At 43.0% G+C, this 25,697-nt stretch overlaps 1 protein-coding gene across 1 annotated transcript; it reads left to right on the forward strand.

Moving 5' to 3' along the window:
* Nucleotides 1-6,672: 6,672 nt before the first annotated feature.
* On the forward strand, nt 6,673-21,101 carry LOC125085272 (zinc finger protein 699). Its single transcript, XM_047703586.1, has 6 exons — nt 6,673-7,210; nt 11,441-11,529; nt 13,029-13,155; nt 16,492-16,590; nt 17,114-17,297; nt 17,653-21,101. The coding sequence occupies exons 2-6, from the start codon at nt 11,482-11,484 to the stop codon at nt 19,109-19,111; spliced, it is 1,917 nt and encodes a 638-aa protein (XP_047559542.1). The 5' UTR covers nt 6,673-7,210; nt 11,441-11,481; the 3' UTR covers nt 19,112-21,101.
* Nucleotides 21,102-25,697: the final 4,596 nt, after the last annotated feature.

The raw sequence follows: 25,697 nt of genomic DNA on the forward strand, positions 1-25,697 counted from the left end.
CCCCCCATCTTAAGAACCTTAATTTAACCATACCTGCACAGTCCCCTTTGGCATACAAAGTAATACACTCACAGGTTCTGGGGATTAGGACATGGACATCTTTGGCAGGGCCATTATTCTGTCTACCACACAAAAAAAAAAAAATCTAAAAAGAATTCTTAGCTAGATACATGAAAAATCAGGGGCCAGAGCTGTAGAGAAATGACTGCCATGGCACTCTGAGACTTTGTATCTATCCACATAGGCCATGCAGGCAAAGGCTTGACTTGCCACCAGTCTGAATGTTGGCTGAATGCCTTGTGATTCTCCCAGAACATGAGAGGATGGGAGGCCTGGAAGGAGCAGCTATGACACCATCTCCCACTCACCTCCCCTGGGAAACTGTCAGAAGACAATTTCTAATTGCCTCCTAGGTTCTGATGAGATAAGGGGCTTTTCCCCCTGCCCCTTCAGAAGAGAAATGCAGAATATATGCTAAGCTGCGGTCTAGATTGGGCTCTTCAGCTACGGGGAAGAGTCACAGTCACAGAGCACAGGTTAAAGCTAATGGTCATTTGTGGCTGGCATTATCTATTTAGTCTGAGGGGATTCGTTCTACTTCCTGGGTACTGGCAGCAAGTCCAAGTTTGTTCCACAGTGCCTTTAAGAGAGCACAGCATGGGTGGGTCTGGGTGGTTCAGTTGGTTAAGCATCTGCCTTCAACTCAGGTCATGATCTTGGGGTCTTGGGGTTGAGCCCCGCATCAGGTTCCCTGCTCGGCAGAGAGTCTGCTTCTCCCTCTCCCCAGGTAGGACCCTTGCTCATGCTCTATCTCTTTCTCTCTCAAATAAATAGAATCTTTAAAAAAAAAAAAGAGAGAGTGAGAGAGCACAGCATGTGGGCAGTGGGTGAGGATGCCTTCCTCCCCTGTGAAACTTTTATTGAGTAGAACGTATTATTAGCCAAATTTATAACTTTGGCTCAAATGTCATCCATTAAGGCAGTGATACCTGGCAGGGGTGCTCTAATGAAGGGAATAATCATGTTTCACTATAGTCTATGGTCAGCTTCATTTATGCTTAGTGGTTTTAAGCACAGGTTGCACCTGGAACTGAAAGGTGAGATGGCAGGAATTGGTGTCCCTTCTTTCACTAAATCAGCGAGGATGGGCCAAACTCCTTCAGTGCCTTTCCTCAGTCAGTGGCTCCTGGGGCATACTGACATCTCCACTGATAGGGGAAAGTTAAGTCATTCTGAAAGGCTGGTGCCCACCAATAGCAAAAGTTCTTGGCTTGTTTCATGAGGTTGGCTCAGCAGGTCCTATTCCAATAATGGGGAAAGGGACTGTCTGGGAGGAACAACCAGGACAGAATCATCTTTTAGCAAAAGTGGGCCAATTTTACTTGTTAAGCTGATAATTGTTAATCCTTCTCCCAAGGCATCCATTTCCTGGGGTAGGGGAGAGGGACTGCTTTCTTGGGTTGGGTCCTTAAAGATAGAGATGGTGTGTATTTCTTCCTCCAAGAGTCATCTCTTCCTTTTTTTTTTTTTTTGCCTTCCCTTTGCCTTTTTTGTCTTTTTAAAAATTAATTAATTAATTAATTAATTATTTTTAAAAGATTTTATTTATTTATTTGACAGACAGAGATCACAAGTAGGCCGAGAGGCAGGCAGAGAGAGAGAGAGGAGGAAGCAGGCTCCCCGCCAAGCAGAGAGCCCGATGCGGGGCTCGATCCCAGGATGCTAGGATCATGACCTGAGCCGAAGGCAGAGGCTTCAACCCACTGAGCCACCCAGGCGCCCCTGTCTTTTTTTTTTTTTTTAAAGATTTTATTTATTTATTTATTTGACAGACAGAGATCACAAGTAGCGGAGAGGCAGGCAGAGAGAGAGGAGGAAGCAGGCTCCCCGCCAAGCAGAGAGCCCAATGTGGGGCTCGATCCCAGGGCCCTGGGATCATGACCTGAGCTGAAAGCAGAGGCTTTAATCCACTGAGCCACCCAGGTGCCCCGCCTTTTTTGTCTTACTACTTTTTGGAAGGTCACGGGCAAAGCAGAGGATAAATCATCTCAGTTCCTACAGTGGTGACACTGTACTTTTTTTTTTTTTCCTTTTTTTTTTCCAGCAAAGAGGACCAGTCCTTTTTTTCCCCAGGATCCTGTACCCTGTCATGTCTCATCTCCCCCAAGAGTCTGGGCTCTTTCCTCCTCTGGGTGGCATCCTGGTGAGAAGCTGTAGTTAAGTAGGATCCAACACCCATCTCGTGGTCTAGAACATTCCTCTAGTAAAATAACCACCTTTGTTGGGCCCCTGGGAAGGGCTGGGATATAAACTCCTTTGACTTTAGTTATTTTAAGTAATGTTTTAGCTAGCTGGGCCCAAGAATTGGGGGTCTCAATGTTCCTCTGGGGAGGGACTGGAATGCCGTCCTTGACAACAGATCTGAGGGGGGACGACAGCTAAAGCCTGCTCATTGTGCTTGGGAGACCTGCCATCTCGGCCTTATGGGTTTATTAACTTGTAGCAATGCCCAGGGACATGGACATCCTCTTGTCTCAGAGGATCCCAAAACACCAGCCTGGTCATGGGGACCTCTTCTTGCTATAGCCCATGATGGGGTCAGGAGCAGGCCACCCCTGGTCCAGAGGTGGATACTCCTCCCCTTTTCCTATTTGGACCCATAATTCCTACAAGGCCCAGCAGCTGCTTAGTGGGGGACCAGACAGGCAGGCTGACCTCTTTCCCCAGGCAGCTATACCTCTAACTGCAAAAGTCAGTTCCAGTAGTATAGGTTCACTGAAATACCCAGGAGGTAGGGAAGCTGAAGGGACTCCATTTTATTATTTAAAAAATTTTTAAAAAACTATTTTATTTATTTAGGGGGTGCCTGGGTGGCTCAGTGGGTTAAATCCTCTGCCTTCGGCTCAGGTCATGATCCCAGGGTCCTGGGATCAAGCCCCGCATTGGGCTCTCTGTTCGGCAGGGAGCCTGCTTCCCACCCCCCTCCCCTGCCTGCCTCTCTGCCTACTTGTGATCTCTGTCTGTCAAATAAATAAATAAAATCTTTTAAAAAATATTTTATTTATTTATTTATTTGACAGAGATCTCAAGTAGGCGGGGGTGGGATGGGAAAGCAGGCTCCTCGCTGAGCAGAGAACCTCATGTGGGGCTTGATCCCAGGACCCTGGGATCATGACCTGAGTCAAAGGCAGAGGCTTTAACCCACTGAGTCACCTAGGCACCCTATTTTTATAAAAAAATTTTTAAAAGATTTTATATATTTACTTATTTTTTTAAAAAGATTTTATTTATTTGAGAGAGAGAGAGAGAGAGAGACCGAGAGAGAGCATGAGAGGGGAGAAGGTCAGAGGGAGAAGCAGACTCCCCATGGAGCTGGGAGCCCAATGTGGGACTTGATCCCAGGACCCCAGGATCATGACCTGAGCCGAAGGCAGTCACTTAACCAACTAAGCCACCCAGGCACCCATATATTTATTTGAGAGAAAGAGAGAGAGAGAGAGAGAGAGAGTGAGCATGAGTGGGGCAAGGGGCAGAAAGAGATGCAGACTCCCCACTGAATGGGGAACCTGGTGAGGGGCTCAGTCCTGGGACTCTGGGATCATGACCTGAGCAGAAGGCAGATGCTTAACTGACTGAGCCACCCAGGCACCCCTGATTCCATTTTAGATTGGCTCTATCTCTGCTATTTTGCTGTTAGGCCCCATTTACTCATGTTTAATATTTTACCTTTGAATAAGCCAAAAAAGCTATACTCCTACTTCAAAGGGGATGCAAGGAAGTTGATCATTCTCTGAGTTTTGTCCTAGGCCCCAAACACCTGATCACACCTAAGCAGAGCCAGATCCCAAACACATTCCAGGACATTCGTTTTGAAGAAGCCTCGGCTGATACTGGCATCAATACCCCTACCTATTGCCACGATACCTATTGTTCACCTGACACTTGCCTTTGAATGGACCTCATCCTGGTCCCCTCAAGAGACATGTACTCTGGACCCCTTTCCAATATCAACCCCTAACCCCAACCAACCAAGGACAAGACTCATTTACTTTTCCTTTTCAAGTCTCCCATACACTCCATTTGTTATTTTCTGTCACTCACACTACTCAGTAAACTCTGCTTTCACTTTTTCTGGCTTGCGTGTGATTTCTGTCCTTCAAGAACCCAAGAACCTTCTTGGCGGGTCCCATGGGACACTCTTCTGAGTCCTTGGACCAGCCTGCCTGCTTCACCTGCACCACCACTTGGTGAGGCTAGTGAGACATAGTGGGAGATCACAAAAACTGTACAGAGTAAAATAGCACAGAGCAACATCAAACAGACAAGAGAGGTGTTTTAGAGTTTCAACCACTTGAGGCTGTCCAGTATAGCTTTGCTGATTGATTGCCCTATTGAGTGTGTGGTCCCTATACCTCTTTCCTGATTACCTCAGTCCTATCCTGATCACCAGATTCCTGTAGGGAATCTGAGAGATTTGGAGGCAGATCTAGGAAAAAGATAGGACCACAAGAAGCCGTAACATCCAATGAGCTTTACTGGGTTGACAAAGATTCTCTTCTTCACCAAACTCTACTCAGGCTCTCCTGAAATCCCCTGCCACTAGATCTTGACTTTTGGACTTCTCTGTATTGTCTAATTTTAGCAAGTCAGTTAGGCCAGAATTTCCCATCCTCTATATCTGATCATCCTTGATATCTACTCAGGTTCCTCATCCCTCAGAGGATATCCAATCATCTGGCCTGCCTTCAGCAAGAGTCCTGTTATGTTGATTTAGGAATCCAGGAACCCCTCTTTGATGTTTCCCCTTAGTAATTTTCCATCCATCAACTTCCAACATGCTCCTTGGCTATAAATTCTTATTTGCCCATGGGATATTCGGAATTGAACCTGGTTCTATATTGAGGTCTCTTTTTCCATGCTACAATAGTACTGAATAAAATGTTTTACCACCTTAAATCCACCGCTGTTTTTCCTTTGACAGGGTGGCACTTGGACAGAGTTGCATGAGAGGGAAAGTCCCAGCCATGGGACCATCCAAAGGCTTATGGTTCAGGAGCCACCATCCAGAAGGGAAGAGAGCAAGGGAACCCCTGAGGCAGAACGGCATCTGGGAGGGAGCCTGCTCAGCAGAATGGAGTGGTCGGAGAGCTCTGACAGGCCACAGCAGCTCAGTGTCTTCTAATCACAAGTCTCTATTTTACCAATGTTCAGTAGATGCTGGGTGATGGTTTCACAGAGTATGTAAAGCAGGGAGGCTCTGAATAGCTAAAAATGTGCTTGTTTGGGCCATTTTGGATATGCACAAGTTTGAGTTTGAGTTTGGCTCCGGGCTTTTGAGTTAATGGATTTTAGCCTATAGTGAAGAAATAAACCTAGGGGCCAATATACAGAGTCCAGCTTGTTAACATAACAAATGTCCACCTCACACTACATGCCAAAATGCATTCCTGGAAGAGTAAAGATTGAAAAGTTTTAAAAATAATAAAATGTGGAAGAAAATTAGGAAAATACTTTTATACTCTAGAGTTTTATTTCCATAAAAGCAAGCTAGGAAACTGAGAAACCAATTTTTAAAAGGTATAGATTCATTGAGTTATGCAGAATTAAATATTTCATACAGATACAATATCATAAAGAGAGTTAAAGGAGCAAAATTACATTACCAATTCAGTAGATGCATACACATTTGATGACACTGATCAAAAACTGATAAAACATCTTCATAAAACCAGATTTTAAAAAGGGACTTCATTAACTTGATAAAGAACACAACCTAGCTTACCTAGGATTCTTGATAATCATTACTAACAAAGACAAGAATGCTTGATTTCTTTCTGACTTTATGACAATTTGAGAGGCCCTGCACAAACAAGAAGAAGAAAATTAAATGAGTTAATAAGAACAGAAAATGTTATTTATATGGAAAGTCAACATAACGGACTGACAAATATTACAGGAGAGCAAGATTTCCACGTAAAGGGACCTACATCAATCGCCTTTCTCTGCAAGAGCAGTAATCGATAAAACAATGAAAAGGAAAACTAAAAACCTAATGAGAGGACAAAATGAATAGGAGATCCTAGGAATTGGTATAGGCTCAAAGTTCTAAGTATTGTGTCCTGTGTACGACATCGTGGAGAAGCGTATAAATGCAATTGATGAGTGTCCGGTTTTCTGACTCCGGAGCCGGGATGGGAGGCCCTAACCCTATATCCGCCGCTAACCCTAATCACCTCGGCCACCCTCTAGACCTTAGCTCCCCAAGAATTTTCAACCAAGTCCCGCCCCTCGCACTAGTCCCACCCTAAAGCCTGCCCTTCGGAATACGCAACTAAGCCACGCCCCTAGGCGCTGTCTCGCCCCAGCTCCTCCCCACAAGCCTAAACAACCAAATCCCGCCACTGACCGGAGGCCCCTGGGAGCCCCGTCCAACCCCAAGTCCTGCGCTGATCCAGCCTCAGGCCCCAAACGCTCTGCAAGAAGAAACTCTCTGCAAGAAGAAACTAGCATTTTTCTCGTACTCGCGGCTGCCTGCAACCTCCCCCCGCCCCCTGCCTTGCCCCCAGCCCCTCCCCCTGACTCCCAATCCTTATAGCTCAGCCACTAGGCCCCGCCCCTCACGTTGTGCGCGGCTCAGAAACCGGAAGCAGAAGTGCGCTCATGCGCGTGCGCGAGCTGGCGGCCATAGCTTCACGGGGCCACACTCGGGTTTGGGGTAGTTTTTTGCCCTGGTTCGCCGCGTCCTTCCGGACTCGGTCTGGCCAGCCCCAGGTCCGGCCTCCGGGAGGGGGAGAGGTCGGCACTGGGCGGACGGCCGCTCTGGCCGTGCCCCCTGCCTCAGCCGGAACCCAGCACCAGGGGCCCCCTCTGCCGCGGCTGGTTCCAAACTCACTGAGTCAGGAGCTGTGGGCTGCGTCTAGCAGCGGGGGTGAGTCGGCTGCAGGCTAGAGTTAGCGAACCACCTTCCTCTGTAGTCGGCCTTCCAAAGCATCCTCTGCTGTCTTTTCGGAAAGTAAAAGCATCCCTGTCATTCGGTCACGGGGACGAGCGCCTCCACCTCGTCTGTACGCTGGTCAGTGGATTTCGGCGTGTTCGGTGAGCGCGGGATGACGTTTGCCTCTACTCGGTTCCCATCTCCCCTCCTGGTGCAGATCTTTCATCCGTGAATTTTACCTTGCCTGTGGGCATCAGTTTGATACATTTTATTCAGGTACATAAACGTGAACTGATTACTTAGTATCTCTGTAACCCCCTTCAACGTCGAATGCAGCTATAATTTTTAATCATTTATCTGTAGGTTATTTTGAATTTCACACCGAGAATGAGATCATATGTCATTTGCAGCGTTTTCTCTTTTATTCCTGTACCTTGCTTTCTTATTTCTTTAGTGTGTTTGCTAGTGTCCATCAGTGGATAGTCAGTACTAGAATAGCATATAACTTACATCCTTGCCTTGTTCCTGATCCCAGAGGGAATTATCCTATCATTTCAGCATTTAAATAGGATGTTTATGGGGCACCTGGATGGCTCAGTTAAGTGTCCGACTTTTTTTTTTTTTAAGAGAGAATGAGGGAAGGGAGAGGGAGAATCTTAAGCAGACTCCCCACTGAGGGTAGGGGGAGCCCCACCCGGCCCCTGGGCCAGATCTCACAGCCCTGAGTTCAAGACTTGAACCAAAATCAAGTCCCACAACCAACTGAGCTACCTAGGTGACCCCAGCAATAGTCTCTTGGTCTCAGATCAGCAATGATCAGCAATGGATATGGATATAGATCGGTCACTATTTTGTATCTAAGGGGAAGAGTCATATGATCTTTTTCTATTAATGTGATGATTATATTAATTGAGGATTCATTTTTAACCACTTTCATTACTAGGAGGAAATGAACTCGGTTTATGATTATACTCTATCCAGTTCTTGACTGTACTAATACTTTTATATTATTTTGCATTCATATGTGTGAATGAGATCTTTTCTGTTCTTAAGATTTTATTTATTTATTTATTTGACAGAGAGAGTGAGTGAGAGAGAGAGCACGAGTGGGGGATGGGGGAGTCAGATTGGGGAGAGGGAGAGGGAGAAGCAGGCTCCCCACTGGGCAAGGAGCCCAATGGGGGACTCAGTCCCAGGACCTGAGATCATCTTCTGAGCCAAACCACCCAGGCTCCCTCCTGTTTTTTTTTTTTTTTTTTTTTTTTTTTTTTAAAGATTTTATTTATTTATTTGACAGAGAGAGATCACAAGTAGACGGAGAAGAAGGCAGAGAGAGAGAGAGAGAGGGAAGCAGGCTTCTTGCCGAGCAGAGAGCCGGATGTGGGACTCGATCCCAGGACCCTGAGACCATGACCGGAGCCGAAGGCAGCGGCTTAACCCACTGAGCCACCCAGGCGCCCCAGGCTCCCTCCTGTTTTGTTTTGAGTTGTACTTTTTTTGGCTTGGAAACACTCAGGAAAACAGTATTTTCCACCCCTACAATGGAATTATGAATCCTTTACTTATTTGGTGAACTTGCCTGTGAAACAATTTGTAATTCATATTTCCTTTGTGAGCATTTTTTAAAGTACTGTTTTGTTGTTGTTGTTGTTGTTTCCTTTTGGGATTGGATGTAGTTTTTTTTTTTTTAAGATTTTATTTATCTATTTGATAGAGATCACAAGCAGGCAGAGAGGCAGGCAGAGAGGGAGGGGGAAGCAGGCTCCCTGCTGAGCAAGAGCCAGATGCAGGGCTCTATCCCAGAATTCTGGGATCATGACCTGAGCCGAAGGCAGAGGCTTTAACCCACTGAGCCACCCAGGCGCCCCGGATGTAATTAAGTTTTGTATTTATTTTAGATCATTGCCAGAAAGTTGTATTTCTCTCTAGAAATTCATTCAGTATCTGTACATTTTCATATATATTCTGTTAACTTTTTTGTTGTATTCTTTCTTCAACATCTGTGATTATGACTCATTCATAACTCTTTTATCTATGCTCTGTTCAGATTGCTTAAGCTTTGTTGATTTCAATAGTGTTCAAGGGCACATTGTTCATTTTTATGATTCTTTTTATTTTTTTAAAATATTAATTTCGTCCTACTTTCATTTCTCTAGACCTTTATGCTGTTCTTTTTCCATCCTTTAAGTTAATGATTAGCCGACTCGTACTGGTTTTATTTTCTCTGGGAGTTGATGATATTCACATAAATTCGTGAATATATGTACCACACCAACTGTGGATTTCCAGTGTTATCTGAAACACTTCTTTTAATTTTCTGCTTCCCTGCCACAAAAGTATTCCTAACTGGCTAAAAATAAATGTGTGTGTGCCTCTTTATCCCTGTAACAGGCTGCATTATTATGTATCGTATGCCACACCTTTTACATCTTGTTCATTTACTGCCCCCCCTCATGATTATAACATCCGTGTCCTTCATGATTTTTCTGTTTTGTTCCGTGCTAAATCCCCTGTGACTGTATGTAGTGGGATTGGAGTAAATATTACCTAAGTAAATAAGAAATAAAGGAGCAAGAGGTAAGGGCCTTAAGGGACGCTTCCTTGACCAAAAAGGGAGCCTAGTCAAGAGGAGCTGGAAGATAAAACATTTATTTATTTATTTTAAAGATTTTATTTATTTATTTATCTCTCTCCAGAGAGAGAGAGAGAGACCAGAGGGAGAGGGACAAACAGGCTTTGCACTGAGCACAGAGCCTGATGCAGGGCTTGTTCCCACGACCCTGAGATCATGGCCTGAGATGAATTCAAGAGTTGGACACTTAACCAACTGAGCCACCCAGGCGCCCCAAGATAAGACATGTAAATAGAATACTTCATCTGTCTACTTTCCATAGTGCACAGCAGGATTCTAGGCTAGACTCTCATCATGTTAGTTATAACGGCCTCACTAACAACTAAACTGTAGGGTATATGTTCAGAAATAGACTCATTGGGAGTTTAGGCTCTGAAGCCAGACAGGCCTGCATTCACACACACGTCTATGTGATACATCCTGTGTTACATACACCTTAGCAGCTTTCTGACTGGGTAACATTGAGTGTATGGTTAATTGATTCTCAGATTTCTCAGCTATAACCTGGTTGTAATAATAGCTGATTTGCAGAGCTTCTCCAAAAGAAAAGCTCTTTGGAAGAGCATTCTCACATCACAGTTGCTCAAATGGCACGTTATTAATTTAGTAAAGGATGTTGTGATTTTTATCAGTTTTAAAATGTACTACTGGGGGACGCCTGGGTGGCTCAGTCAGTTAAGCGGCTGCCTTCGGCTCGGATCATGATACCAGGGTCCTGGGATTGAGCCCAGGATGGGCTCCCTACTCAGCTGGGACCCTGCTTCTCTGTCGGCCTCTGCCTGCCTGTGCGCGCTCTCTCTCTCTCTGACAAATAAATAAATAAAATCTTTTAAAAAAAAGTCCTACTGGATCCACTGCATGGGAAAAACTGTTGTGTTTTTGTTATTTTAAATTTATGTACTAGAGCTGCACATGCCACTGTTGGAGATGACATGTTACTAACTTCACTTCTGGTGTTTTGCTCTGCTCTTCTGTACTGTGTAGGCACAGTTTAGCAGGAGAGTCACAGCTTGGCAGTCTTCTCTGCCTCCTACATGTGGAGTTTAGTCCACATGTGGAGTTTAGTCCAAAGGCAGAGGCTTTTTCGCAAAAATCAAGTTTCAGAGGCCCTGCAGCCCATGAAGGGGTCAGTGGTCAGGGGCTGAACAGTAATTCCTGTTAGCCTGCCAGTGGTGCAGAAGTAAGAAATACTGGGAGTGGAGCCATCAGAAGTCACAGCTATAAGTGCTTTTTGGGATTTGACACAGTGTGTATTTTTATGGTGGCAGGCATTGTCTGCTGTTTTTTGTTTTCCATTATCATGGGAAAACTGACAGCTCAACTTTTTTAGATTTCAGTTAACTTAGAACATGGGACTTTTAGCCATTTTTAACCTTTTTAAATTAGCAGGGACCCCAGCAATTTTTTTTTTTTTTTTTTTTTTAAGCTCTAGTGGAGGTAAGATTACTCCACCTCCTTAAAAGATCAGTGTGTAGGGCGCCTGGGTGGCTCAGTGGGTTAAGCCGCTGCCTTCGGCTCAGGTCATGATCTCAGGGTCCTGGGATCAAGTCCCGCATCGGGCTCTCTGCTCGGCGGGGAGCCTGCTTCCCTCTCTCTCTCTCTATCTCTGCCTGCCTCTCCATCTACTTGTGATCTCTCTGTCAAATAAATAAATAAAAAAATCTTAAAAAAAAAAAAATCAGTGTGTATTTGGTTGAGTGTCTTGGCATATGCTTTATACGTGTGTGTGTGTGTGTGTGTGTGTGTGTGTGTGTGTGTGTGTGTGTTTTGAGGGAAGTGGCGCCTCATAATGGATGTGCTGTAGCATCCAGGCTCATGAGTTGTGGAAATTGTGGGGAGACCTGGATTCTCGTGTTTTCTTTCTCCTGCTTTAGCTCTAACCTCTCAGTTCTCTGACTTTTTTCATGAAGGGAACATGGAAGAAGAAAGAGGAGCTGCTGAGTTACAGAAAAATATGACACAGGTAGGTAGAAGCTGATGATTCTCCAAAAGCATTTTCCATCCCACCAAGTCCTTGACCTCCTAATTGTTTAAAGCAGTGGTCAGCAATCTCTTTCTCTACGGGGCCACATTGTAAGTATCTTAGGCATTGAAGGTTCTAGAGTTTCTATTGCAATTAAACCGTGAATTTAGTTTGAAAGCAGCCACAGGCAGTACATAAACAAAGGTTTTATTGTGTTCCAATAAAACTTTACTTACACAAGCAAGTAGTAGGCTGGATTTAGCCCATATGCTGTAGTTCGCTGACCCCTGGCCTAGAGTACAAGCCAGCTGTGGGCCTGAGTTGCAAGTTGTACTTTTGCAAGGCTCCTGGGCCTTAGGTTTGTGGGAAGAAAAAAAAAGGGGGGGAGGGGAATGCTCCCTGTTCCTCAGTGTATTTTTTTTTTTTTTAAAGATTTTATTTATTTACTTGACAGACAGAGATCACAAGTAGGCAGAGAGGCAGGCAGAGAGAGAGGAGGAAGCAGGCTTCCTTCTGAGCAGAGAGCCCAATGCAGGGCTCCATCCCAGGACCCTGGGATCATGACCTGAGCCAAAGGCAGAGGCTTTAACCCACTGAGCCACCCAGGCGCCCCCCTCAGTGTATTTTTATGCATTTAAATCTCAATTGAATTTGGCACAGTCTTTTATGTTGTGCTGATTGCTGTGGTGGGAAAGAAGGAAGCAGGTGAAATTGTGTCAGTGTGGAAATTATTTCACCTCTAGAGCATTTCTGTCATTTCTGCTATTGGCTCTGGACTGTCTTGGATCATTATAAGACTGGAATTGGGGACGCCTGGGTGGCTCAGTTGGTTGGACGACTGCCTTCGGCTCAGGTCATGATCCTGGAGTCCTGGGATCAAGTCCCGCATCGGGCTCCCAGCTCCATGGGGAGTCTGCTTCTCCCTCTGACCTTCTCCTCGCTTATGCTCTCTCTCACTGTCTCTCTCTCAAATAAATAAATAAAAATCTTAAAAAAAAAATTAAAAAAAAAAAGACTGGAATTGGTCACCATCAAACCATGTGAGAGATAAATTTGGTGTTTTAGAAGTGTGGTTAGATCCATGAGACAGTATGGGGTCAGTTAGGAAGGATGTAATGAATAGAAAGAGAAAGATCTGGTGTCTGAACTCTAGGGTAGATGTTGGGAGACCATAAAATCTTCAGAACTTCCGGGGCACCTGGGTGGCTCAGCCGTTAAACATCTGCCTTCGGCTCAGGTCATTATCCCAGGGTCATGGGATCGAGCCCCGCATCAGGCTCCCTGCTCTGCGGGAAGCCTGCTTCTCCCTCTCCCACTCCCCCTGCTTGTGTTCCCTCTGGCTTTCTCTCTGTCAAATGAATAAAATTAAAAAAAAAAAATCTTCAGAACTTCCTATGAATTGATTCTCAGTTCCCTAATGTTAGCAACCTCATCAATCTTCTTGCACACGTGGGGAGAGTAGGCACCTTTCTGAAAGGAATATATTTGGGATGTTTTAGGACTCCGTGGTCTTTGAGGATGTGGCTGTGGACTTCACCCAGGAGGAGTGGGCTCTGCTGGATCTGGCTCAGAGGAGCCTCTACAGAGATGTGATGCTGGAAAACTTTCAGAACCTGGCCTCACTAGGTAAGAATGGCAACATTCCTTCATTTAGTTGTTTAGAAAATAATTTCACTAATTGATCTTGTTCCAGGATTTAGGCTGAGGAATTGGAACGAATTGGTAAATAAGACCGACATTGTCACAGGTCTCAAAGAACTTAGAGTCTAATGGCTTCACCATGACAATAAACGTGTATAGTGAACTGCCTTTTTCTTTTTCTTTTCTTTTTTTAAGATTTTATTTACTTATTTGTCAGAGAGAGAGAAAGAGCGAGTGAGCACAAGCAGGGAGAGCAGCAGGCTCCCTGCTGAGCTGGGAGCCAGATGTGGGACTCGATCTCAGGACCCTGGGATCATGACCTGAGCTGAAGGTGGATGCCTGACTGACTGAGCCACCCACGCGTCCCTGTCTTTTTATTTTTCTTGTGGCTAAAAGTCTTGAGGCTTATTAAGTGTTAGAAGTGTGGGCACAGACTTCAGGGGTCACTTTGGGCCTTAGGGAGGTTTGTGGTTAGGGTCCTTATGAGAATTTTACTGACATCCATGCTCTTTACTCAGAAAGATACCTGTAAACAAGAGGGGTTATTAGTGCAGAGAAAGAGGACACATGACATGGGGAGCTGTGGTATGTTTCAGAATGAAGGTGTTAAAAAGTACATATTGTTGCGTTTGTACTTTGGGTGAGTGCTTTGGAGATGGGTCTTGGAAGCAGGCTGTATTGGTTTCCTAGGCCTTTCATAACAAAGTACCCCAAACTGTGGCTAAAAACAGCAGAAACTTATTCTTTCACATTTCTGGAGACTGGAAGTACAAAATCTGGGGGTCAGTAGGGCCATGCTCCTTTTGAAGGCTCTATGGCAGAAGTCTCTCCTGGTCTCTCCCTAGCTTCTGGTGGTTGCCAGCAATTGTTGGCATTTCTTGGTTTGCAGCGATATCTTTTTCTTTTTTTTTAAGATTTTATTTTCAAGTGATCTCTACACCCAACGTGGGGCTGGAACCCACCATCCTGAGATCAGGAGTTGGCATGCTCTACCGAATGAGCCAGCCAGGCGCCCCGTGCAGCTGGATCATTCTGATCTTTGCCTTTATCTTCACATGGCCCTCTTCCCTCTGTCTCTATGCCCCTCCTTTAAAGGACACTGCTCAGTGGATTTAAGACCAACCCTAATCTAGTATAATTCCATCTTTACTTGATTATAGCTACATGTTTCCAGATAAAATACATTAGTTCCAAATAAAATAACATTCTGAGGTTTCAAGAAGGGACAGGCTATTTTATTTTGATACACTTACTTTTTTTAGAGCAGTTGTGGATTCAGAGCAGAAGTGAGTGGTAGATATAGGGACCTCTCCTGTACACCCTGCTCCCATCAAGGTATAGCCTCTTCCGCTATCCACATCTCCTGCCAGAGTGGTACACTTGTTACAGTTGATGAGCCTGAGCTGACACATCATCATCATCACCCTGAGTCCATCATTCAACACAGAATACATTCTGTGCTTTGGACAAAGACGTAATGTAATGAATGAATATGTAATGGTACATATTCATCGTTAGAGTATCATACAGAGTACTTTAACGGCCCTAAAAGTCCTCTTTGCCTTGTCAGTTCATCTCCTTCCCCACTAACCTGTGGCAACCCCCAATCTTTTTACTCTTCCCATAGTTTTGGCTTTTTTTAGAATGTCTTGTGGTTGGAATCATATACTATATAGATTTTTTTTCAGTGGCTTCTTTCAGTTAGTAATGTGCATTTATGCTTCTTTTGTGTCTTTTCATGGCTTGATAATTCTTTTCTTTCTAGTTCTGAATAATATTTTATTGTCTGGGTATAACACGGTTTTATTCATTCACCTGCTGAAGGACATCTTAATCGTTTCTAAGTTTGGGCAGCTGTGAATAAAGCTGCAGTCAACATGCGTGTGCAGATTTTTGTGTGGACGTGTTTTCAGCTCCTTTGGGTAAATTCCAAGGAGTGTGATTGCTGATCATATGGTAAGATTAGTTTTGTAAGAAGCTGCCGGACTGTCTCCCTAAGTGCTGGACCATCTCGCATTCCCCACGGCAGTGAATGAGAGCCCCTGTTCACAGACAGCCTTGCTGGCATTTGTTGTCGGTGTTCTGGATTTTAGCAGTTCTCATAGGTGATCTAAGGTGTGGCGGTTTCTCATTGTTTTTAATTTGTATTTTCCTGATGACATGTTCGGATATCTTTTCATATGATGTTTTCTTTGAGGAGTTTCAAAGTTTTGCATTTTATATTTAGCTCTTTGATCCATTTTGAGTTTTTTTTTTTTTTTTAAGATTTTATTTATATGTCAGAGAGAGCATGTGTGCAAGCAGGGGGTGCGGCAGGTAGAGGGAGAACAGGCTCCCTGCTGAGCAAGGAACCCGATGTGGGGCTCGATCCCAGGACCCCGGGATCATGACCTGAGCCACCCAGCTGTCCCCATTTTGAGTTAATTTTGTGACGAATGTAAAAGTCTGTGTTTAGATTCATTTTCTTGCATGTTGATGGCTTGTTTCCGTCTCTGTTGGAAAGACTATCTTCTCCACATACTGCCTTTACTCCTTTGTCAAATATCAGCTGACCATATATAGGTCTATTTCTGCCTCTCTGTTCTGTTTCATGGCTCTGTTTGGCCATAAATTTTCAAGGGACACTGCTCAACCCAGTCCACAGGTGGTCACTTTAAGTTGGATGCTGCCCAAAGAGGTAGACATTTTATTATTAAGTATTTTGTCGGGTGCACAGTGACTGGGTGAGTCATCCTTAGATTAAATTATGTAGTGGCCTTGATTTGTTTAATTTTATCATGGTCTAGGGGTGCCTGGGTGGCCTAGCAGTTAAGCATCTGTCTTCAGCTCAGGTCATGATCCCAGGGTCCTGGGATCAAGCCCCACATTGGGCTCCCTGCTCAGCGGGAAGCCCGCTTCTCCCTCTCCCACTCCCCCTGCTTGTGTTCCCTCTCTCGCTGTATCTCTGTCAAATAAATAAAATCTTAAAAAAAAAAAGTTATCATGTTCAGAGTAATCTTGTTTAAGGTTGGTATTCTGTGAGATTACTAACGTGCAACAGGAGAACAAAATGGCCTGGCTGTATCACATGAGCTTCTAATATTAAAGTTTAGATAATGAATGTTACATCAGTTCTAGAAATCAGAGGCTGTGTCATTGTCTTTGTCATTGTCTACTCCCCCCTCCGCCCCTGGTTTAAAAAAAACTTGACATTTTGTAGAAATTCAGTTCATTCTTTCCCATTGTTACAGTATCAGGAGAGCAAAATTTTGACCCCGTCTCATGGAAATGTTTATGGATCATCATTGTTTTCCCTCATGATAAGCCTTTCTGCATTAACAGGGTATCCACTACACACACCATATCTGATCTCCCAGTGGAAACAAGAGGAGGACCTGGAGACAGTGGAAGGAGGACCTGTCCAGGGGGAGCACCAGGAAGGCAAGGGTCCTTGGGAAAAACTGTCCTGGTTGGGGGAATATTAGGTTTGGAAAAATCAAATAAAAGCAAAGCAAAACTTTGTTTTGTTTGAGGAGTCTGATCTCCCAGCCATCTTGGATTACTATTTTGACTTTTATCGGTATTCTCACCCTTCCCTTGTTCCTGAAATATTGCCCGTATTTCTTCTTGTAAGTTAGTATTAGGTCATATGCACTTTAAGAGGGAACTGGTTCCTTTTTATTTTGTTTTCCTTTTTAAGTTTTATTTATTGAAGCAATCTCTATACCCCACGTGGGGTTCAAGCTCATGGCCCCAAGATCAAGAGTTGCATGCTCTTCCAATTGAGCCAGCCAAGTCCCCCTTGTTTTCCTAATAGTACCTTATTTGTGTTACTATCAGTCTCAGTCTTCATGGAATAATTTCTTGCTTACCGTTTTGACCCTTCTGCGTATTACCAAAGTCTTGAAACAGCCACATTGCCAGAAGTCCCTTGCTTATAGGTGCCTGTACTTTTTTGTTTCAGGTTTTGAGATTCAGCTTAAAACCAGTGAATCAGTAGCTCCACAAGATATTTATGGGCAAGAAATATCCAATGAACAGAAAATAGTGAGATTCAAAAGGAATGATTCTCACTCATCCATTTTACACAAAAACTGGGAATACCAGGGTATTTGTCATCAGAACAAAAACCATGAGAGACATTTGAGGTGAGTGCCATTCATAAAAGAAAAAGTAATGCCTCAGGAGAGAATCTTAAAATGTCATAAAACTTAAAAAATGTTTATCTAGAATTTGTTCCAACACTGTGATTTCATAAAGAATTTTTTCAAGATTTTTTTTTTCCCAAAAAAGACATTGCGATCTTCAGTGTTTGACAGAGTTCAGTTGTAAGCAATTATCAGAAAAATTGTATGTCAAGAAAACCTCAGTGATAATATTGGGTATTGTAGACCCTTCTGTGAGAACTTTGAACTTGTAACTTGACAGGGCAGAAAATGTACCTAGTCACTGAAAATGATAAAAGTTTATTTATTACTAATAATGTGCTTTTATTTTTAAAAGAAGTCCAGTTGCGGAGAACATCTATGAATGCAATGAAGAGAATTGGTGTGGACAAGCCTTGGGCCAAATTTCACATCCGAATGTACTCAAGAGAACTACTGAAGTAAAGTCCTATGAATGCCATGAGTGTAAAAAGGCCTTCATGGATCATTTGTCCCTTAAGAATCACATCAGGTCTCACACTGGAAGCAAACCCTATCAGTGTAAAGAATGTGGGAAAGCTTTCCATTTTCTTGCTTGTTTTAAGAAGCATGTGAAAAATCCCACCGAAGGGAAACCCTATGAATGTAAAGAATGTACAAAAGCCTTTCGTTGTTCTTCCTTCTTTAGGGCACATATGAAGATTCACACTGGAAAGATGAACTTCGAATGTAAGGAATGTGGAAAAACCTTTAGCTGTTCTTCGTCCCTGACAGAACACAAAAGGATTCACAGTGGGGATAAGCCTTATGAATGTAGGGAATGCGGGAAGGCGTTTAGTTGTTCCTCCTCACTCTCCAAACATAAAAGAATTCACAGCGGAGACAAGCCATATGAATGTAAGGACTGTGGGAAGGCCTTTAGTTCTTCCTCTCACCTCATAATACATATACGAATTCACACCGGAGAGAAGCCTTACGAGTGTAAAGAGTGTGGGAAGGCCTTCAGTGAATCCTCAAAACTCACTGTACATGTCAGAACACACACAGGCGAGAAACCCTATAAATGTAAGGAATGTGGGAAAGCCTACAACTGTCCCTCCTCCTTAAGTATCCATATGAGAAAACACACTGGAGAGAAACCCTATGAATGTCTGGAATGTGGAAAAGCCTTCTATCTTCCCACTTCCCTTAATACGCACGTGAAAAATCAAAGTAGGGAGAAACCCTATGAATGTAAGGAATGTGGAAAAGCCTTTAGTTGTCCGTCATCCTTCAGAGCACACGTGAGAGATCACACTGGGAAGATACAATATGAATGTAAGGAATGTGGGAAGGCCTTCAGCCGTTCCTCGTCCCTCACTGAACACTTAAGAACTCACACTGGAGAGAAGCCTTACGAGTGTAAAGAATGTGGGAAAGCCTTTATTAGTTCTTCCCACCTGACAGTTCATATACGAACTCACACTGGAGAGAAACCTTATGAATGTAAGAAATGTGGCAAAGCCTTTATTTACCCCTCAGCTCTGAGGATCCACATGAGAACACATACTGGGGAGAAACCATATGAATGTAAGGAATGTGGGAAAGCCTTTCGCCATTCTTCATACCTTACTGTCCATGCAAGGATGCACACGGGAGAGAAACCCTTCGAATGTCTGGAATGTGGGAAGGCCTTCAGTTGTCCCTCATCCTTTCGAAGACATGTAAGAAGCCACACTGGAGAGAAACCATATGAATGTAAGGAATGTGGGAAAGCCTTCGTGTGTCCTGCCTACTTTCGAAGACATGTGAAAACTCACTCTAGGGAAAATGTGTAAATGGTAAGAAATGTGGGAATGTCTGCAAGGCGTTTTCACCTCGTAGCATAGCTGGAACGTTGTGGAGATGCACCGTGAATGTAAGAAAGCAAAAAAGTGTTGCTTATCTGTTTGATGACTTGAGAACTCATAGCTGAGAGAAACCCGTGTCCGTACACCCTGTTGGAATGCCTTTGTGAATGTCACTTCCGGTGTATAAGAAAATTCACAAGAGAAGCACAGATCAGGACCTCACTTGTAAAGTGGACTGCTGGCTCACTGATAGTCAGTTTCCGTTTTTTGATATGAATTATTTCAGGTGATAAATTTTCCTCTAATACCTTTTTAGCTCTAACCACATTTTATTACAGGTACCTTTATTTCAGCCGAGATATAAACGTTCTTTATGTTACAGAATCTTTTGGACCCACAGGGGGTTTAAGGTGTTTTTCATCAGGCAGGGGTGGTTTTTTAAAAAAAATTAATATCTAATTAATGCTCATTGTTCCCCAGGTGTGCAGTCATAATGGTATCAACGCTTTGGTATTTGTAATTTCTTTTGTGATTTTTTTTTCTTGTAATTGGTAATTTCATTTTGATCTAGTATGGGAGATACTGGAAATTGCCTACCCAATATTTTTTTATTTTTTTTTTAAAGTAAAAGAACCTAAAGTTTTTGAAATTATCAGTTTTTACTATTAAAACCTTTTCCTGTCTAGTAAGTCATTTCAACAAATTAATAAGTGCAAAGATCTCGAAAGAGAGTCGTATCTAATACGTTGTTTTTGTATTTTGTTCTTTGTCCTTGTTAGTGGCTGGGAATTGGACCCAGTGTTTTGAGTTTAAAAAGGGACCTTGTGACAAGAAAGCTAGAAGTAAAGTTAGTTGAGCTGGCTTATGTATGTTAGTTTGGACATGGTTGGGACTCCATTTCTTAGAATCATTTCCTTATCCAGTCCCAGGTTAGAGTTGTCTGAAACAGAGAGCTTGCATGAGAATTGGAAGGCAGCGGGAAGAAGCTATTATCCTTCATTTAGTGGGGCCACAGGATGGAGACACACATAGGGGCCTGGTGGGCTTCTGTGTCCAGCTCGTTTTCACCAGTCAATACTGGCTTGAAACAGAACATTAAATGCTTTAACCTCAGTAACATCAGAGGCAGCAGCTCCGTAGACCTCTCTGTCAGTTCCCCGGTCAGTTCCCCCGTCACGGTCATACACAGCTTCTTAGGTTCTCTGGCAAGTTCCGGCATTGTCATTTTGCTGATAGGACAGCCCCTCTGGCATGTCAGCTGGCTCTGTAGAGGGGCCCGAGTTCAGAGCAGGATTGTTAATCTGTGTCGTGCAAGCCCATCACGTCACTTTGCTGCAGGGCACAGACATCTCTGCAAGTCCTCTGGTATCTCGAGCAAGAAGGGCTGTGGACGGTAAGGAAAATTAGGTACCAGGACATCATCCTGTTTTCGTGGAGGAAGGTTTACATTTGACACCTTCCAACAGATTTTTCTGCTCTTCTATTTGAGAAAGATGAAAACTAATTGGTTTGTGCTTCTTCTGTACATCTAGCTGCACTTTCCCCTTCCCATCATATTTCCCCTTTATCCCTTATCATTTTCTGCTGTTTCAGTAAAGCAAAAATACACTAATATGCACATGTGCTAATCTTTAGTGTACAGCTTGATGAAATTTCACTTACGTACACACCCCGATAAACAGAGGTTCTCAGGATTCAAGAAAGCTTATTTATCTACCTTCTCAATAATTGTCCCACAGAGGAAACCACAGTTTGACTTTTATTCAGTTTATTAGGTTTGTTTCTTCTTGATCCTCTTGGTCTTTATCTGAGTGCTTAAACACAATGTGTACAATTATGTGTTTGGCTTCTTTTCTCAGCATGATGTCTGGTTTGCCTTTTAATTGCTCTTTTTTTTTAATACTTAAATTTAAAAAAAATTTTTAATAAACATATAATGTATTATTAGCCCCAGGGGTACAGGTCTGTGAATCACCAGGTTTACACACTTCACAGCATTCACCATAGCCCATACCCTCCACAATGTCCATGATCCCACCACCCTCTCCCTACCCCCCTCACCCCGGCAACCCTCAGTCTACCCTGTGAGATTAAGAGTCTCTTATGGTTTGTCTCCCTCCCTTCCTACCCCCAAAACCCCCCACGTTGCATCTCCACTTTCTCCTATCAGGGAAATCATGTGATAGTTGTCTTTCTCCTTAATTGCTCTTTTTGCTGGCTTACACTTACTTCTCTTGGTGTGTGTTTTGTTTGTAGGAATGAGATCCCTGGCTCATAGGGGAGGCTGTAGCTTTAATTTCAGTAGGTAGTCCCGTTTTTCAAAAAGGTGGCTTCCATCTATCATCCTAAAAGCAATGCATGCAAATTCCAGTGGTTCCACCTAGTTGGACAGCCCTTTCTAATCTTAGGCATCCAGCAGAGGACGTGGTAATATCCTGCTTTGGTTTTAGTTTGCAGTTACCTGACACGTAGTGATGGTAAATACTTTTTATGTGCTTATTGGCTATTTGGATATCTTTAAAAAAAATTTTTTTTTTAAGATTTTATTTATTCAACTGAGAGAGAGAAAGCACAGGCAGGGGGGAGGGGCAGAGGGGGAAGGAGTAGCAGGATTCCCACTGAGCAGGGATTTCCCCAGGCGGGGCTCCATCCCAGGACTCTGAAGTTGTGACCTGAGCCAAAGGCAGTGGCTTAACTGACTGAGCCACCCAGGTGCCTCTGTTTGGTGTCTTTTTTTTTTTTTTAAAGATTTTATTTATTTATTTGACAGACAGAGATCACAGTAGGCAGAGAGGCAGGCAGAGAGAGAGGAAGTGAAGCAGGCTCCCTGCTGAGCAGAGAGCCCGATGCGGCGCTCGATGCGGGGCTCGATGCGGGGCTCGATCCCAGGACCCTGGGACCACGACCCGAGCTGAAGGCAGAGGCCTTAACCCAATGAGCCACTCAGGCACCCCTGTTTGATATCTTTTATGAGGGCACCCTGTTGAAGCATTTCATTCATTTTTGGTTCTTATTTTATGTGAAGGGTTTCCTTCTACTTACTTGTCCTTTATTGTATGTATGTGTATTTCTGTGTCTAGTTACATACACGTACATTTATAAAACCATGTGTTATATATCACATATATTCATAACTTATGTATATTATATATACATACATTGCAGATTACTTTTCCCTGTCTCTGGCTTGTCTTTTCACTCTTCTCATTGTTGTGAGTTATAAAGGGAATTTATTGGTTTGATTTTTGAGAAGTCCTTGGGTACAACTAGTTTCAGGGATGGCTGGGATCCTGGGGTTGAAAAGCTCTTACCTGGATGAATTCTGTGTCCGTGTCTTGGCTGTGCATCTTCTTGCATTTAGCTGTTCTTTGTGGCAGGCTCTTTTCTGTTGTGGGTCCCAGAAGATCCAGGCTGCTTTTTCTCTAGGTTGAAGTCTCAGGGAGAAAAGAGCAACTCCAATGTGATCATTATAATAGAATCTAATTGGCTCACTTGTTACCGAATCACTGTGGCCAGAGGAATGTAATACTCTGATTTGTTCAGGTCTCGCTCGAGTGCTCATCCCCAAACCAGAGTAGAGTTTGCACCGACCCAATCAGAGTCCTGCCCATTGTGATGTATGGCGAGGGGAGGAGGCAGCAGTGGGCAAGTGGGGGTAATACTGTCAGCTAGCATGTTGTGCTTACTGGGGTCTTAGCGATAGGAGGGAACTGAAGTCTGGTAACTCAGCAGGCCCTGAGAAAGGTCAGATGCCATCTGTCAATGTATCTTTAGAATGCTAAAGATGGCTTCTCAACCTTTATGTTGCTTTGTGGTACATTTAGAAATCTGGTTTGTGAGAGAATTAACAGCATTTTTAAAAAAATTATTTATTTGACAGACAGAGATTACAAGTAGGCAGAGAGGCAGGCAGAGAGAGAGGAAGGGAAGCAGGCTCCCTGCTGAGCAGAGAGCCCAATGCCGGGCTTGATCCCAGGACCCTGGGATCATGACCTGAGCGGGAGGCAGAGGCTTTAACCCACTGAGCCACCCAGGCGCCCCTAGCATTTTTATTCTTTAAGATTGTCTTGCCTTCCCTATTCCTCATTTGTTTCTATGTTATTTTTAGCATTTCCTTATCAGTTTTCACAGATATGCTGAGAGTATGCTGGGAATTGCATTGACTTGATGCCATAACCTGAATGAAATTGACATCTTTACAATATTGAGTCTTCCAATTAAATGCATTGTAATCATCCTTTTACCTGGGTTGTCTTTAATTTATCTTAACAGTGTTTTTTAGCTTAATTGTAGAGGTCTTGAATATCTTTAATTTATTTCCAGGTATGTGGTATGTTTTGCTTTGTAAATATTTTTATTTATTTCCTTTTTGATTTTTCAGCTAGCATGAATTACAGTTTCTTTTTGTACATTGATCTTTTTATCCAGTGACATTTATAAATTAAATTATTATTACTTAAATTATATTCAAATAGTTTGTGGATTATTTTGGATTTTCTGTGTACAATTCTGTTGATAACAAAAGAAAGTCTTACTTGATTTCTAAATTTTATCTTTTACTTTTTTTGCCTCACTCGTTTACAGTGATGAATAGAAATGACAAATATGAACATCTTTGCCCTGTTCCTGATCTTAGGGGAAAATGTTCCATATTTCATAAATATAAAAATAGCTGCAAGTTTTTTATAGATTACTTTTAATAATGAAAAGAATTGTTTTATTCCCAATTTGCCAAGTTTTTTTTTTTTATTGTGAGTGAATATTTTATCCAGTGCCTTCTCTGCGTGTGTCATTGTCTTAAAAAATCCTTCAGTTTGTTAATGTGAATAACTACATTTCTTGATTTTTAGATGGTAAAACTTGTCTTCCTGGAATAAACTACACTTGGACATGGTAGATATTGGCTTATTAGCCTTCTCATTTTGCTAGACTCAGTATATGACTTAAAAAAATTATTTTTGTGTCTGTTAATTAGAGGTTTGTCTTGTAATTTCCTTTAAAGTACTTGTCTGTGTTTTATGTCAAATTTATGTGGCCCCATAAAAGCATAAAAGGAGTTGGAAACTGTTCTGGAAGACTTTCTGTAAAATTTAAACCAGTTAGTGCTTATCTGTTTGGAACAGTTCACCAGTGAATCTGTCTTCTGGGTTTTCTTCACAGAAATCTTTCGTAAGATGGTTTCGTTGGTGAGTTACACCAAATATAAAGAGACAAAAGATTAGTCAGTTTTTTAATTTGTTCTTGCGTTGGTTTTGCTAAATTGTGTCTGTCCATTCCATAACTTTTCGAACGTGTTGGCATAAATTTTGTTGATAATATCCTATAATTCTTTTTCGTGTCTGAAAACTGTCATTATCTCTTTTCATTTCTTTTTTTTTTTTTTAAGATTTTTTTTTAATATATTTTATTTATTTATTTGACAGAGATCACAAGTAGGCAGAGAGGCAGACAGAGAGAGAGAGAGAGAGGGAAGCAGGCTCTTGGCTGAGCAGAGAGCCCGATGCGGGACTCGATCCCAGGACCCTGCGATCATGACCTGAGCCGAAGGCAGCGGCTTAACCCACTGAGCCACCCAGGCGCCCCTTTTTTTAAGATTTTGTTTATTTATTTGACAGACAGAGATCACAAGCAGGCAGAGAGAGAGAGAGAGGAGGAAGCAGGCTCCCCGCCGAGCAGAGGGCTGGACGTGGGGCTTGATCCCAGGACCCTGGGACCATGACCTGAGCCGAAGGCAGAGGCCTTAACCCACTGAGCCACCCAGGCGCCCCTCCCCTTTTCATTTCTGATATTGGTGATATGTGTGTTCTCTTCCTTTTTCTTCATCCTGTTAGAGATTTAGATATATTAATTTTTTCAAAGAGCCAACTTTATTCTGCTTTCTGATTCTTTAATTTTTGGTTTATTCCCTTCTACTTGGGTTTAATTTAATTCTACCTATTTGAGGTAGATGCTTGTATCACTGCCCGTCTTCTGTTATGCCCTGTCTGCTTATAAACCTATCCAGTCAGAATTTTCCACCATTAACATTATCAATAGCAATATGTCTGAGATATATGCAGAAAAATACTATTTACATGCCTGTTACCTTAAGGTCACGGGGCTTCCTTGGTGGAATGAAAAGAAAACTGGCCTGGAAGTCAAGACCCTGCTGGTATCCACTTTCCAACTCGAGCTCTGTGACTTCAGAAAAGTCACTTAATTCTGGTCCTGAGTTTGGTATGTGTGTATGTGTGTTTAAATTCTTTTTTATGAAATAATTATAGATTCACAGTAACCTGTGAAAAAATATGTATGGGGAAACTCCATGTATCCATTACTTGGTTTTCCCTAATGGAAATCCAAGAGCTTATTCAAATTTTGCCAGTTTGAGGTGTGTGTGTGTGTATGTATTTCTTTGCAGTTTGAACCGTGTCCATGAATGGGTCTACTACCATAATCAGGATACAGAACTGTTCCATCACAAAAAAGAACTCTTGGGCACCTGGATGGCTCAGTTGATTAAGTGTCTGCCTTCAGCTCAGGTCAGATCCCACGGTCCTGGGACTGAGCCGCGAGTCACGTTATCTGCTCAGCG

Source organism: Lutra lutra, chromosome 1 (assembly GCF_902655055.1).
Source record: "Lutra lutra chromosome 1, mLutLut1.2, whole genome shotgun sequence".
Classification (NCBI taxonomy): domain Eukaryota; kingdom Metazoa; phylum Chordata; class Mammalia; order Carnivora; family Mustelidae; genus Lutra; species Lutra lutra.